Source organism: Canis aureus, chromosome 10, assembly GCF_053574225.1.
Source record: "Canis aureus isolate CA01 chromosome 10, VMU_Caureus_v.1.0, whole genome shotgun sequence".
NCBI lineage: Eukaryota > Metazoa > Chordata > Mammalia > Carnivora > Canidae > Canis > Canis aureus.
The window spans coordinates 37,355,414-37,371,739 of record NC_135620.1 but is presented as its reverse complement, the minus strand read 5'-3'; the positions used below and the strand labels follow the sequence as shown (position 1 = coordinate 37,371,739).

Below are 16,326 nucleotides of genomic sequence, written 5' to 3'. Positions count from 1 at the left end.
AAATAAAGACTTTTTAAAATAATTAAAGAAAAGAATACATCAAGCTCTTTGCACATGCTATTCATCTGGCCTGCAACTCTTCCTTCACCTTTGGAAAGACTAGCTCTTTTTCTTCCTTTGAGGGACTGTTTAGATCTCATCTCTATAAAAAAGTCAGCCCTGATTACCTTGCCTAATTAGTCTCAAACCCACTTTCCTTTTCATATGTTCTCTTCCTACCACCTGATTTGATTTGAAATTTATTCATTTGCCTGCTTGTACTTTTGTTTATTTATCTCCTCCATTTGATTGTAAATTTCATGAGGGCAGGGTGCCTCGGTGGCTCTGGATGACTTAGCCAGTTACACATCTGCCTTTGGCTCAGGCCATGATCCCAGGGTCCTAGGATAGAGCCCCACATGAGACTCCCTGCTCAGCAGAGTCTGCTTCTCCCTCTCCCTCTCCCCCCTTCCCACTGCTTATGGGTGCTCCCTCTCTCACACATTCTCTCTCCAATGAATAAATAATTTTATTTACTTATTTTTTTTTTACTTTTTAAGATTTTATTTATTCATGAGAGGCAGAGACATAGGCAGAGGGAGAAGCAGGCTCCCTGCACGGAGCCTGATGCAGGACTTGATCCCAGAACCCCATGATCACAACCTGAGCTGAAGGCAGATGCTCAACCACTGAGCCACCCAGGCATCCCTAAATAAATAATCTTAAAAAAAAATTTTCTGAGGGCAGAATGGTCAGTATCAAATGTTTAGTGCTATATCTCAAACACCTCTCACCAAAAAGATAAGTATTAGTGGACTGAATAAGTTAAATAAAGCCTATTATCTTCTCTGTGCCTCAGTTCCCTTATCAAAAAAAATGGGGAAAAATTGTATATTCCTTATAGGATTTTTGTGACCACATGATAGACACTCAATAATTTTTGAAATTATTATCATTATCATTTTGAAATCATTGAAGAGGACTTCTTTTTAAAGATTTTATTTATTTATTCATTAGAGACACGCACAGAGAGAGGCAGAGACACAGGCAGAGGGGGAAGCAGGCTCCATGCAGGGAGCCAGATGCAGGACTGGATCCCTGGACCAGGATCACTCCCTGTGCTGAAAGCGGATGCTCAACTGCTGAGCCACCCAGGTGTCCCAGGAGGACTTTTTTGATTGCTTTATTCCCTCTGGAATTTTCAGTTTTTATTTTTGTTTTGCAATTTTCTTCTTTTTCGGTGTCCTACTTCTTTGCACTGTTTAATCCTATCCTTTTTTATGTAGCTAGTGTAGTAAGAAAGCCTAGAGTCTCATCCTCCTATCCTCTATTCTGTCTAGAAGACCACGAAGAATTCAGAGTGGGGCCCAAGATTAAGAAGACAGGAAGGGTGTAGATGTTTAGACCTGTTGCTCTATGCCTTCAAGAGAAATGCTTGTTTTTCCTTTTCACTCTTTTTCTTGGTTTTATCTTTCTGAGCCTCTTCTCAACTGTAGAGAAAAGTTTTCATGGTCCTTAGGAATGGCCAAGTTTAGCCTGTTTGTTGTCATGTTTGAGGCTATAGGGATTTAAAAAAATACCGTAAGATCCCTTGAGATTCAACCTAGCACAATAAATCCACGAGTTACACTTTAGGGATCAAAGACATGATTCCTTAGCAAGGAACAATGTGCATTATCTGAGCTGTTCTATATACATATCTCTTCATGACTTCTGGAAGTAGACCACTAAGCAAGGTTAAGATGATCCTGCTCACTTTCTCTTTCCACCAAGGGCATGACTAACACATAGAATATGCTATTTTTTTTCCCCCAAATTTCTCCTTATCTCAATGACCCTACTCTCCTACAAGTAAATCAGGACAGGAAGTGTTCATGTTAGGATCAGAAAAATGTTCTAGAGATGGATGGTGGTGATGGTTGCAACATAATGTAAAATGTACTGAGTGCCACCAAACTGCACACTTAAAAATGGTTAAAATGGTAAATTTTATATTTTACCACAATTTAAAAAATGTGTTCTTTTTAATGGAGCTACCCTAGCTTTTGTAAGGTATCCTGAAATAGAAAAAAGTCCCTTGAAAGCTTAATGGTGCCATATCATGAAAAAACTAGAACAGGAGCTAAAGATAAAATTTCACTGTACCTTTTCCTCCTTTTTGTTCTACCCTAACCAGGAGGCATGAAGTAGGAGTGGGTAAAAGATATTAAATTCAATTTTAGAGGCTTGACCAAATCTAAGATCAAATGATGAGATTAGACTGAATAAGAAGTTGAGTTTTGCATCTTTCAGAACTAATTCTACATCTTCACGTTCCCCTCATCTAAAATGTCAGCAAAGAAAACATATGACAGCTTCTCAGCATTGCTCTTGCATGACATTTATGACCATTTTCTCAGTCTGCAGCTATTTTGACAATTGTACCTTTTTATGTGTAAATCCATACGTGAAATTCATAATGAATGGGGTCGTATTTCCCTTTCCTATTCATATAATGCTAATGTGAAATTATAACTACAGTCTAGAGAGTTTAGGGTATTTAATTTTTATACAAAGGGGAAATGTATAACTTCATTAAAAAGACAAAATTACCTACATCTGCACTGTCCTAAAAAAAAATTCTGGCATTCTTTGGTGATGATATTGCATGTGGACAAAATATTCTAAAACCACAACCAGTTTATTGCTTACTCAAGCCATTAAATGACAGATTTCATGATGTGAAAACCAAGCTTGAGTGAATGCATGCAATATTAAATAATTCTGGACCCCAGAAATCCATGTCACTGAAACAGTGCAAAAAGGAAAAAAATTTCCAAATACAGTTGGTGGAATAAAATTACAGCCTTGTTTCCTACTTCTGTATTTACATTTTTACAATCAATGTTTCTTTGATTTTTATGTGGCCTAAAATTATTATATCTTCCTTAACAAACACATATATAGCTTTTTTCAGTACTATTTTATTTACTATTGCTTAAATTCTATGTATTTGATTTGACTCTAATATGTGTAGCTAACTTATAATAGAAATACTAGGGCAATATTATGAAGATTTGGAAATCTTTTTTTTTTTAATTTTTATTTATTTATGATAGTCACAGAGAGAGAGAGAGAGAGAGGCAGAGACACAGGCAGAGGGAGAAGCAGGCTCCATGCACCGGGAGCCCAACGTGGGATTCAATCCCGGGTCTCCAGGATCGCGCCCTGGGCCAAAGGCAGGCGCTAAACCGCTGCGCCACCCAGGGATCCCCAGATTTGGAAATCTTATAAGAAGATTGGAAAAGGTAAGGCCTTGATTGGAAAAGGTAAATAAAGAGCCCATAGGAGGACAGAATTCAGTTCCCTTCTCTGAACTCTGAGAGCTATTTATTTGTTGCTTTATATTGGTATATTTTACTCCTTCTCTTGTTATATAAATATTTCTGTTCTTTAAGTTCCTATGGAGGTTATGGTGCTGAGATGTTCAATAAATATCTGCAGTTGAATATATATTGGTTAGTTAAAACAAAAATGGGAGATCTACATCACCCAAAGATAAATTATTACCTAGAAGTAATGGTTCATAAACACACTTAGGCAGGGGAGAAGCAGCTAGATATTCTAGAGAACACACAAAGATTGTAGCCAGAATAGGGGAACAGGAGAGGAAGCCAACAGAAATATAAGAACCAAAACAAAGTTAAAAGACAAGACTGCCTGGGCAACATGTTACAGCCTAAATCTAAAGAAAGGACTTATTTTTCCTTCTGAGAGTTAGATACCAGGGCAGCAGAAAAAGTAGCTTGCACAGTAAGATCAGTGAGGCAACATGATTTAAGAGTTAAATTATTGGAATCCTTGGGTGGCTCAGTGGCTTAGTGCCTGCCTTTGGCCCAGTGCTTGATCCTGGAGTTCCAGGATCGATTCCCACATCGGGCTCCCTCCATGGAGCCTGCTTCTCCCTCTGCCTGTGTCTCTGCTTCTCTCTCTCTCTCTCTCTCTCTCTCTCTCTCTCTGTGTGTCTCATGAATAAAGAAATAAAATCTAAAAAAAAAGAAAGAAATACAAGAATTAAATTATTGCCTAGGACAAAAAGGACAGAAGAAACGGACAAAGACATAGTCCTAGCCCCCCAGGCATTTGAAACATTTTGAATCCTTAAGTGATGAGATTCAGCTTCGATTTGCATAGTTTACTTAGTGTGAGGGTTGGTTCTGTGCCAACTGGATTAAGCTGGATCACACTTCCCAAAATCCTCCTCCCTGAAAGATTCCAAATTGGAGTTGGTCAAAAGAATTTCAGAGAGGTTTGGAAGATGGAAATAAAGCAGCAGCCATTACTCTGAAGTTCCTTGTGGTTAGATGCTGGAAGAGACAGATGTAGAGGATCAACAGGTTTCAGGAAGCTTATCTTCATTGTCTTCCAATCCATACCTGGCTCTTCCTCCCAACTTTTGATCTTTTCAACAAACAGTGGCCCCAGGCCCTACATCAGATGCTTGGCAGCTGATCAACAGAGGTGGTAGCTGATTAGAAGCACAACTTCACAGAGATCTCCCCATAAGCCTCCCCTATTCAGTCCTATTTTGGCAGCTAGACATGTTTGGTTTCCTAGATTGATTCCTTAGTTCCCATCTCTCTCATCTTCTTTTTCTTTTTTAAGATTTTATTTATTCATTCATCAGACACACACACACACACACACACACACACACACACACACACACAAACACATACACAGAGAGAGAGAGAGGCAGAGACACAGGCATGCAGGGAGCCCCACGTGGGACTCGATCCCAGGTCTCCAGGATCAGGCCCTGGGCTGAAGGCGGCGCTAAAGCACTGAGCCACCCGGGCTGCCTGTTTTTTTGTTTGTTTGTTTGTTTGAAGATTTTATTTATTTATTCATGGGACACACACACAGAAAGACAGAGACATAGGCAGAGGGAGAAGCAGGCTCCTAGCAGGGAGCCTGATGTGGGACTTGATCCCCAGACCCCGGGATTACGTCCTGAGCGTCCTGAGCAGAAGGCAGATGTTCAACAGCTGAGCCACCCAGGCGTCCCTCTAACATGTTCCTTGGACCTTCACTTCTCCAGTTCCTGTCACGATTGTGTAAGGTCCTCTTCCTGCAAAAAAGAATAACAAAAAAGAAATTCTTCTCCCATAACTTACAGGGTTCTGTCTCCCTGACTAAATAAGGGATTAATTTCAGAAGACACTGAGCTAACAAAATAAGTTTCAAAGAACTATGTTAGGTTTAAAGTCCCCATTTAAGGATCTCTGGGTGGCTCAGTGGTGAAGTATGAAATGACTAGCTCTGACTGGATCTCTGATCTCAAAGATCTTCTGAACTAATTAGGGAGAGAGATTTACCTAAATGTATTATACAGAGATATATAGATACATAGGGCAGATATCATTGTTTGGCTTCCTGAATTCCTATTGAAAACCCTTTCCTCACTTGCACTTTCCAGCTAGGAGTGGCTATGTAACAGAATATTATCCAATGAGATAAAATGAGAAATGCTCCATGTGACTTTTGGAAGAACTTTTTGTTTTCTTTTTTAAAGATTTTATTTATTTATTTGAGAGAGAGAGAGAGTACAAGTGGGGTGAAAAGGTGCAGAGGGAGAAGGAGAAGCAGACTCTCTGCTGAGCAGTGAGCCTGATACAGGGCAACCCCAAGGTTCAAATAACCTACAGGACGACAGGAAAAAGGAAACAAAAAATACTAGAATTAAGCTCTAACATATCAATGATTACATTAAATGTAAGTGGACTAAATCTGCCAATTAAAAGACAGATTGGCAGCATGGATTAAAAATATGGCCCAACTGGGACACTTGGCTGGCTCAGTTGGTAGTAGATGTCACTCTTGATATCGAGGTGATGAGTTCAAGCTACACATTGGGTGTAGAGATTACATAAAAATAAGAAAAAACTTAAAAAAAAACACTTTAATCTTTAAAAAAATCTTTAATCTTAAAAAAAAACCTCACAACTGTCTGCTGTCTACAAGAAACCCATGTCAGATATAAAACATGTTAGTATAAGACTGGAAAAAGTCATACTGTAAAAACATTTATCGGAAAAAAGTAGGAATAGCTAAATTAATATCAGGTAAGGAAGACGTCTAAGCAAAAAAAACAAAAAAACAAAAAAACAGAAATAAAGAGAAACAATAAATAACGATAAAAGATGTAAAGAAAATACAGCAAAAACATAGCAATTCTCAATGTACATTACCAAACATACATAAAACAGAAACTGATAGAACTGAAAGGAGAACTAGATAAATCTACGATAGATGGAAGCTTTAGTATCTGTCTATAATTGATAGGATAAATAAACAGAAAATAATGAAGAATATACAAGAATTCAATGCATCAACAAGCAGGATAGGATATAAATGGACATTTATTGAATTCTATTCAACAAAGCAGAATAGGGGCACCTGGCTGGCTCAGTTGGTGGAGCATGCAACTCTGGATCTTGAGGTTGTAAGTTTGAGCCCCACATGGGGTATAGAGGTTACTTAAAAATAAAACAAACAAATCTTTAAAAAAATAGCAGAATATAAAGTCATTATAAACATATGAATAGACCATATCCTGGGCCATAAAACAATCCTCAAAAAATTTAAAAGAACTATGGGACACTTGGATGGCTCAGACAGTTAAGCATCTGCCTTCAGCTCAAGTTGTGATCTTGGGATCCTATGATCAAGCTCAGCATCTGGCTCCCTGTTTATTTATTTATTTATTTATTTATTTATTTATTTTTAATTTTTTTTTTAAGATTTTATTTATTCATTCATGAGAGACACAGAAAGGAGAGAGGCAGAGACACAGGCAGAGGGAGAGGCAGGCTCCATGCAGGGAGCCCGACGTGGGACTCGATCCCGGGACTCCAGGATCACGCTCTGGGCTGAAGGCAGGCGCTAAACCACTGAGCCACCCAGGGATCCCCTGGCTCCCTGTTTAGCAGGGAGTCTGCTTCTGCTTTTCCTTCTCCCTCTGCCTCTGCCCCCAACTCATGCCCCCCCAAAAAATAAATAATAAAATCTTTAGAAAAAATTTAAAAGCACTAAAATTATATAAATTTTTATCCATATTTGCAAATAACACAATTATGTAGAAAATCCAATTACCAAAAATAAATAAATAAATAAACCAGAGACAAAAACAAAAACAAAATACCCTCCTAAAACTAATAAATGGGTTTGGCAAGGTTTCTTATTTATTTATTTATTTATTTATTTATTTATTTTTTATAAATTTTATTTATTTATTCATGAAAGACACACAGAGAGAAAGGCAGAGACACAGGCAGAGGGAGAAGCAGGCTCCATGCTGGGAGCCTGATGTGGGACTTGATCCTGGGTCTCCAGGATCAGGACCTGAGCCTGAGGCAGATGCTTAATGGCCGAGCCACCCAGGCTTCCCAGGCAAGGTTTCAAAATACAAAATAAACATACAAAAATCAACTCTATACAAAAATTTAAATCCTTAGTTGTAAATCTAACAAACCATATATAGGGCTTATTGGCTAAAAACTATAAAATGCTAATGAAAGAAATAGAAAATTATTTATTTATCTATTTATTTATTTTTGAAAATTATTTAAATTAGTGGACAGACATATCATGTTCATGGATTAGAAGACCCAACCTAATAAAGATATCAATTCTGCAAATTGAACACCAATAATAAATAAATTTATTAAAAAAAGATATCAATCTGCCCAAATTGATATATAAGTGTAATGTAATTCCTATCTGGCAGACCTGGGTGGCTTGGTTGAGGTCTAACTCTGAATTTTGGCTGTCATGATCTCAGGGTTGTGAGACTGAGATCCATCTGGGCTCTGCACTGGGTGTGGAGCAGGCTTAAAATTCTCTCTCCCTCTTCCTCTATCCCCGCCCCCCTCAAAAAATTCCTACTAAAATCTCAGGATGATTTTTTAGTATGTACAGACAAGCTTATTCTAAAATGTTTATGGAAAAGCAAGGAACTAGAATATTTACAAAAGAAACTAGAAAAACAAGAATAAACTGGAAGGAATCACTCTACCTTGTTTTACAATTTACTAAAGAGATTCAGTAATCAAGATAGTGTGTAGTACTTCAGTCATCAAAACTGTGGCTCAGACAGACTCAATGATCAATTTGACAAAATAGAAAAGTAAGCTCATACAAGTATGGTAAAATGATTTTGGCAAAGGTAAAAAAGCAATTCAATGAAACAAGGATAGTTTTTCAGCAAAGGTGCTAGAGCATTTGGATATCCATAGACAAGAAATGTGAACCTCCATTTAAACATATCTTACCCAAAAATTAACTCAAAATGGATCATAGATTCAAACATAAGATATTAAACTGTGAAACTTTTAGGAGAAAACATAGAAAATTCTTAGAGACCCGGGCTTGGCAAAGAGTTCTTAGACATGACCAGAAAAAAGTTGCTAAATTGGATTTCATCAATATTAACAACTTCTAGTCTACGATAGATTCTGTAAAGAAGATGAAAGGACAAGAGATAGATTGGGAGAAAATATTTGCAAATCACAACAGACAAAGGTTTCCTCCCTAAGATATTGAAAAAATGCTTAAAACTCAACAGTAAAAAACTAGTCCAATTAGGAAATTGGCAAAGAACATGAAGAGACATTTCACCAAAGAGGACATACAGATGGTAAATAAGCAAATGAAAAGATGTTTACTATCATTAATCATTAGGAAAAGGAAAATCAAGACCATACCTATTAGAACAGTGAAAAGAAAAACTAGTGACAGTTCCAAATGATGGTGAAGGTGTGGAAAAACTAGATGTCTCATACATTGTTGGTGGGAATGTAAAATGTACAGCCATTCTGGAAAACAGTGATTTCTTAAAAACCTAAGTATGTAACTATAATATGACCCAGTAATTGTACTCCTGGGCATGTATCCCAGAGGAATAAAAACTTTTACTCACACGAAACATGTACAGGAATGTTTGCAACAGCTTTAATTGTAATAGCAAAAATCTGGAAACAACCAAAATGTCCTTCAATAGGTAAACTGTTAAACAAACTATGTAAATCTATACCATGGAATCTACTTAGAAATAAAAAGTAATAAACTTTTCTTTAAAGAATTCTTCTTTTGTAAGATTTTATTTATTTATTAATGAGAGACACACACAGAGAGAGAGAGAGAGAGAGAGAGGCAGAGACACAGGCAGAGGGGGAAGCAGGCTCCATGCAGGGAGCCTGATGTGGGACTTGATCCTGGGACCCCAGGATCACACCTTGAGCCAAAGGCAGATGCTCAACCGCTGAGCCACTCAGGCATCCCTAAAAGTAATGAACTTCTGATATGCAGAGAAACTTAGGTCGGGCACCCAGATGACTCAATCCCTTAAGCATCTGACTTTAGGTTTAGTCATGATCTCAGTGTCCTGGGATTGAGCCCCATATCACAGGTCTCCCTGCTCAGTGGGGAGTCTGTATCTCCCTCTCCCTCTGCCCCTCCTCCTGCTCATGCTCATTCTTTCTCTCAAATAAATAACTAAATAAATAACTAAATAAAATCTCTCAAAAAATTTTTAATGGGTTATAAAGCATTAAGATGAGGGGAAAAGCCCATCTGCAAAGATCACATACTCCATGATTCCATATATATAATGAAATAACAAAATAATAGGGATAGAGAAATGATTAGTGATTGCCATCGGTTAGGAATTGCAAGGGGTAAAGGGTTGGGATGACTATAAAGTGGTGGTAGCAGTAGGGAGATATTCATGTTCATGCAGAAGAAAAAAAGGAAAGCATTGTAGGAGACATGTGTCACACACACTCACATACACACACACATACAGGCACTACAAATATTGTGTTTCTCTCCTTATCCTAGCCCTATTCCAAATTTCCTAATACCTATAAACACAAACAGATTTTCCTTGCCTTAAACAAAAAAGTTCTCTTGAACCTTCTATATATACCTGGTTTTTTTTTCACCTTTACTTTGAAATATTTCTAGATTCACAGGAAATTGCAAAAATAATACAGAAAGGTCCTGTATAACCTTTCACCCATTTCCTCTAATGTTTACATCTTAACCAACTATAGTACAATGACAAAACCAGGAAATCGACATTGGTACATTGTGTATGTTCTATGCAATTTTTGTCACATGGATAAATTTCTGCCACAATTACCATTATCAAGATACAGAACTACTCCATCCCTGTGAATATCTCCCTAGTGTTGCCACTTTATAGGCATCCCATCCCCTCCCTCTTACAATTCCTAACCATTGACGATCACTACTTATTTCTCCACTTCAGAAGAACCAAAGGCACAAAGATAATAAGATACCACATTTGCTAGGCCCGTTGACCAGAAGAAGTGATCATTCCATTTTCAAAGCTATCCTTCTCAGTTACCCAACTCAGAAGGTGAGAGGGTGCAGGAAAATGAGGAAGAACATACAAGAAAGAAGAGGATGAAAAAAGAAAAAAGACACAAGGACTGTTCCTTGTGTTCCTTGTGAGAAGAATAAAGAGGAGCATGGTTCACAGACATATGGGATGAGAGAAGCCTTAGTTGACAATGGATGTGGAGAGCTAAGGAAGAAGCACACCAAGTTCCTGAGATGAGAAGTGATTATAGAGGAGGTCGTGCAGTGATTTTAAAAATTCCACTTAAATAACACACAGTCTTGGCAGCCTTCAGAATAGGCAGCGACATCACTCACAGGTCAACTGTCCATCCCTGTCCTGGCCTAGCTTCTTGACAACTGTCCTAAAGAGCACTCAGACTCGATAAGGTTTCTCTTATCCCATGTGTCTGAGAATTACTCTTCTCTACCCCTTGGTAAACCAGCTCAGTGGTGTATCTACGCTGTCTCAGAAACCAGGAGAGATTGCTTTCCCCTGTCCAAAAGGCCCAAATTCCAAATGCTTATTGAAGCTAAGAGAAGCGAGGGGAAGCTAGGCTTAGACCAGATTTGTGACATCCCCGACTGAACCAGCTCTTTGATCAATGCCCTTTATCTTCCCCATATTCTTGCTAACTTCCCCATTACGAAGCTTGAAGTATCACACACAAGAAAAGTTCAGTAATTTGGGTCCATACTCCCAAGTTTAAGTTATAAATACTGCACATTAAGGGAGGGACTTATGTATATTCAATGTAAAGATGTGAAGGAAGGGATTATCATTACTTAATTTGGGGGATAGATATCAAATCTCATTTAGAAAGATTTCCATTAAAACTATCAAATGAATGTATTTGAGGTGATGAAAACATGCTAGTGCTTTTTATTTATTTATTTTTTATTTATTTATTTATGATAGTCACACAGAGAGAGAGAGGGAGGCAGAGACACAGGCAGAGGGAGAAGCAGGCTCCATGCACCGGGAGCCTGATGTGGGATTCGATCCCGGGTCTCCAGGATCGCGCCCTGGGCCAAAGGCAGGTGCCAAACCGCTGCGCCACCCAGGGATCCCTGCTAGTGCTTTTTAAAGGGTTATCCTTTAAGTACACAAAAATTCACAAAGTCAAAACAAAAACAAATGTCTTGTAAAGTGTCTATGTTTTCTCTAAGGGACTAGAGAGGTTTTCTTTTTTTTTTTTTTAAGATTTTATTTATTTATTCATGAGACAGAGAGAGGCAGAGACACAGGCAGAGGTAGAAGCAGGCTCCATGCAGGGAGCCTATGTGGGACTTGATCCCAGGACTTCAGGATCATGACCTGGGCCAAAGACAGGTGCTAAATCGCTGAGCCACCCAGGGATCCCAACTACAGAGTTTTTCACTTGTCCCTTCCTCTTATTCAACAAATATTTATTGAGAAAAATTTTATTTAGTGCCCGCTAAATGCCAGGCACTGATAATTAAGATGGTGCCTCTTTCTAAGCAGTTAATTTATTTTTTAAGATTTTTATTTATTCATTCATGAGAGACGCAGAGAGAGAGGCAGAGACACAGGCAGAGGGAGAAGCAGGCTCCATGCAGGAAGCCTGATGCAGGACTGGATCCTGGGACTCCAGGATCATGCCCTGGGCCCAAGGTAGACATTTAACCTTTGAGCCACCCAGGTGTCCCTCCCCACCCCCTTTTAAAATATTTTTTAATTTATTCATTCCTAAGAGACACACACACACAGAGGCAGAGAAATAGGCAGAAGGAGCAGCAGGGTCCATGCAGGGAGACTGATGCAAGACTGGATCCCAGGATCCCAGGATCACACCCTGAGCCAAAGGCAAATGCTCAACAGCTAAGCCACCTGGGCGTCCCTAAGTAGTTTAAATATTATTCTGAAGGATTGTAAATAAGAAATTATGCCACAGTAAGATGAGGTCAGAAGCCTTTCTGGAGGTGATTTTGGGGTTGAGGCTCTTAAAACTAGGAGTTCAATAGAATGGGCAGGTGGTAGGGACATGCTGGGGTAGAGGAAGGTTGTTAGGAAATTTGAAGCTGGAAATACTTTCTAGTCCAAAGACGTTAGGTGGAAGGGTGAGTGCTGGCTGCTTTTCTTTCCAGCATCTTCTACTAATTAAAGGCTCCTGGGGGGATCCCTGGGTGGCGCAGCGGTTTAGTGCATGCCTTTGGCCCAGGGCACGATCCTGGAGACCCGGGATCGAATCCCTCGTCGGGCTCCCTGCATGGAGCCTGCTTCTCCCTCTGCCTCTCTCTCTCTCTCTCTCTCTGTGCGACTATCATAAAAAAAAAAAAAAAAAAAAAAAAAAAATTAAAGGCTCCTGGGTCTCCAGCACTCCTGGCCCCCTGCTCCACCTAGAGGTGGTGTGGACCCGGAACATTGTCTTGGCTGCTGGACTAGATGTGTGATTTGGGGCAAGTTGCTGAACTTCTGTGAGCCTGTTTCCTCATCTGTAAAATGGGGACAGGAGCACCCTGATAAAAAACGAGAGAATGTAAATCAGATTACTTCTTCAGTTCATTTAGATCTCCTTCCACGCCTCACCTCCTCCCTCCTCCACCCCCTTGCTTCATTTGTTTTGGAAATTAGATTCTCTGACGACTTTCTCACTGCCCTTAAATCTCCATCTTGCTGTACTTTTCCTCCCCCCTCCCCAAGAAGACTGAGTATGGGGGTGGGGTGCATCAAGCGCAGTTGGGGAGGGGCACAGGCTCCCAGTTCAGAAAAGCTCTCCAACTAGCTCTGCAGAGTGCAACCCCCCCTCCTCCCTCTCCATTCTTCCTTTCCCTCCCATTCCGAACTGCTGCTCCCAGGGATCCTGGGCTTTTGTTCTCTGGAGGCTTAAACTACCACCTGCTTTGCCCTGACTTATTGTTTCAAGGGTATCGCTAGCTGTCTATAGACTATCACAAATTGAAATTGCCAAACTGAAAGACACCAAGAGCTAAGTTTGTACTTTCTATATTTACCTTTAGCACTGAAACTCAATGCTTTTCCATTTTCCCTCTATTTTCATGTCTTTTCTGAGGACCATCCCGCCACTCACAGTAACCACTCCTTTTTCTCTTGTTCCATCATTTAGCACTAATAAAAAGTTCTCTTTTAATATTAATTATAATTGATCTGCTCAACGTGTTTTCCCTACTTGGTTTAAGGTTCCTGTAGCAACCTCCACCGCAAGTCTCTCAAATTTGAATATGCATAAGAATCACCTGGGGGTCTTGTTAAAATGCAGATTATGATTCAGCAAATCTGGGGAGGTGTAACCCATGCTGCTGGGCCCTGGACCATACTTGGAATTGCAAAGACCTAAGAGGCTTCGAACAAAGGAGGTGTGCAAGAAATGGTAGCTGGAGAGACCAAGGCATCTTGGTCTCTCCTACTCAGTGTCTTGGAATTCTCTTCAACACATCTTTCTCCACTTTTCCTGTGCCCAATTTATGGCAAATGCCTGGTAATCATTCCTTTGTGTACTTAGCTGTTCACTTTCTTGCCTTTTTCAGCCACCAGTCTCATCTAGAAATAGGTCACTTTGGGAGTACAACAGTAACCTCCAACCTCTTTCTACCGCCGTCTACTTTGTAGCAAGCAAGAATAACTTTTTAAAGAATCATCTTTACTTTCTTGCTCAGCAACCTTTAGTGGCTCCCTAGCATGCATCGTATCAAACTCATTCAGGATGAGAAGCCTCAAGGCCGTTCTTTAACCTTTCGCTCTTCCCTGCCAGTCAATTACTCTTTTTGCAACATTTGGAACCCTCTGCCTGTTGCAGAGGTGTGATATAGTCTCTGGAAATTCCCTGCAGGACAATTTGCATTGGGATATCTTCATTCCTTTTAGGGAAGTGTGTATCTCTTTCAAAATATTCTTCTTGATTTTTACCTACTTTAATAAAGCTTTCCCTGATTTTATTCCCAGTTGTGAGTTCATTTAAGGGAGTATGAGCTACATGTCATTATTCATATATTTTAATATTCTTAAGCTTTTTCCCATTTTTGTTCTGTTTTAGACAGGAAGTATTTGTGCTTTTCTGTCATGGTTGTATTCCAGAGCCTAAAAATGCCTGATACACAGTAGGTACTTTGGGGGGGGGGGGAGGGTGTCAATGAAGCATGAAATAAAACTTAGGATTAATTTATTAATTTTCAAAATGCCTTTTTATTTACTACATGTATTGGGAACCTGAGTGAATGCTAATGGTTAAGCAAAATTAGACAATTCTAGTGACACAGTTCTGGTAAAAATATCAAAATATCGATTCACGTTAAAAAGCTGGTCATGTTACCAACGACGTCTTAAAAAAAATATATTGGCCAAAGGATCAAAAAAAAAAAAAAAAGAAATAATTTTAGAAAGCCCTTGAAGAGTCTTTTAAGAGTTAAAACGCGTGAGGTTTAGCAACAGCTCTACACTTTACCACTCCTCGGCTACCATTCTACTAAAGAAACACCATTGAGATGCAGCTAAGATTTAGTACGGGCCCAAACCCACATCCTATTTGAGAGTCTTATGCTTTCCTGTCATTGTTTTCTTCCCTTCACATTTTGCATTCGTTAGGATTGCAGTTTTCTCCATAGTTCTTGGTGCTTTGCATTTAAAAGAAAAGACACGGTTTTTCTCATTTTACAGTTTCAAGGAAGAGGCGACTGTAAGGCCCATTCGGCGAGGTGTAAGAGGCCTACGAGCTGCACACCCTGCATCAGCCTCATGCTCCGATTTCATCTATGGGTTTTTGTACAGTTCTTTTTTGGATGGATGGTGCAAACCGCGCAAGTGCAGCATTAAAGCCTCCCCACCCTGGGAAACGATGCAAGAACACGCAGCTTAGGCTGCCAGGTTCTCCCTAACACGCAGCCAAGGGCTGGAGGCCCGGATACCCGCCCCCAAAGCCCGTCCACAACAATCGTTTCCTCCCTCCCCGCCTTTTACATACAGTACACATACAAATACACACACGCAGGGCAGCCAGCAGGGGCGGGCCGGGCCCGTCCACTCTGCGCACCGCAGGGGGAGCCGCCGCGGGCCCAGCTGTTGTCGCCCACGGCTTTGTTCCCGCGCCCCCGTCTGCCTCCCCGCCTGCCGGTAACTCCGGGGCCCCAGCCGACCTGGGGCTCCAGCGCCTTCCGGAGCTCCGCTTCCGAGCCACACGCCCCGGGCCGCCGCCGCGTCGTCCCCCCTCCGCGGGCGAGCAGTTGGTGCCGCCCCAGTGCTAGCGGGCGCCGAGCGGGAGCCGCGCGGGAGCAGCGCAGCGACGGCGGCGGCGGCGGCGGCGGCGGCGGCGGTTGCGATTCGGAGCCGTTGAGACGCCTCTGCGGCAGCTGGTGGCGCAGGTGGCTTGCGTGGACGCGGCAGAGGCGGCCGGCCCGCCACCGCAGCCTCCGCGCCCGCCGCCCCGGCAGGTGAGCGGGCGGCGGGGACTCGCCCCGCCCCCCCTCTGTGGCCTCGCTGCGGGCGGTAGCGGGGCCGGGGCCGGCGCCGGGGCCGGGGCCGGGCCGGGCCGGGAGCGCCCGGGAGCGGGGGGGCTGCGGCCGTCGGGAGGCGGGCCGGGGGAGGCGGGCGCCCCTTCCCCGTGCCATCTTTTCTTCCTCTCCCCGGGCCCCCCCTCCTCCCGCTTGGGGCTGACGCCCGGAGGAAGAAGCCGGAGGGAAGATGGGGCGGGAGGGAGGGCACTGGGGGCCGAGCAGCATCCCTGCCTCAGGTGGCGGCGGCCTCGCGGTCGTCGAGCGGGGGACCTGGCGCGGCCCGCAGGGGCAGCTCCTGGGCTGCGGAGGCCGCGCGCCGGGGGAGGAGCGGAGGCGGCCGCCCCTCAGCCTCCCACCCCCACCCCCTCCCGCCGCCCTCCCCTCCCCCTCCCCCTCCCCTCCCCGGGCGGCCCCTCCCTTCGGGTTTCGGAGCCTTAACCGCCCTCGGTGCTCTCCCTCGCAGGCGCGCGGACG

At 42.0% G+C, this 16,326-nt stretch overlaps 1 protein-coding gene across 1 annotated transcript; it reads right to left on the bottom strand.

Annotated features, from left to right (window-relative positions):
• Positions 1-4,836: 4,836 nt before the first annotated feature.
• Positions 4,837-16,189, bottom strand: LOC144322231 (uncharacterized). Its single transcript, XM_077912028.1, has 2 exons — positions 15,496-16,189; positions 4,837-5,089 (listed from the first exon to the last, which is right to left on the bottom strand). The coding sequence occupies exons 1-2, from the start codon at positions 16,075-16,077 to the stop codon at positions 5,066-5,068; spliced, it is 606 nt and encodes a 201-aa protein (XP_077768154.1). The 5' UTR covers positions 16,078-16,189; the 3' UTR covers positions 4,837-5,065.
• Positions 16,190-16,326: the final 137 nt, after the last annotated feature.

Excerpts from the sequence above, each read along its gene's own strand:
- LOC144322231 (XM_077912028.1), bottom strand. The coding sequence starts at position 16,077 with ATGCTGCTCGGCCCCCAGTGCCCTCCCTCCCGCCCCATCTTCCCTCCG. Across the intron at positions 5,090-15,495 it reads GGAAGGCGCTGGAGCCCCAG|GAAGAGGACCTTACACAATC; the intron begins GTCGGCTGGGGC and ends TCTTTTTTGCAG.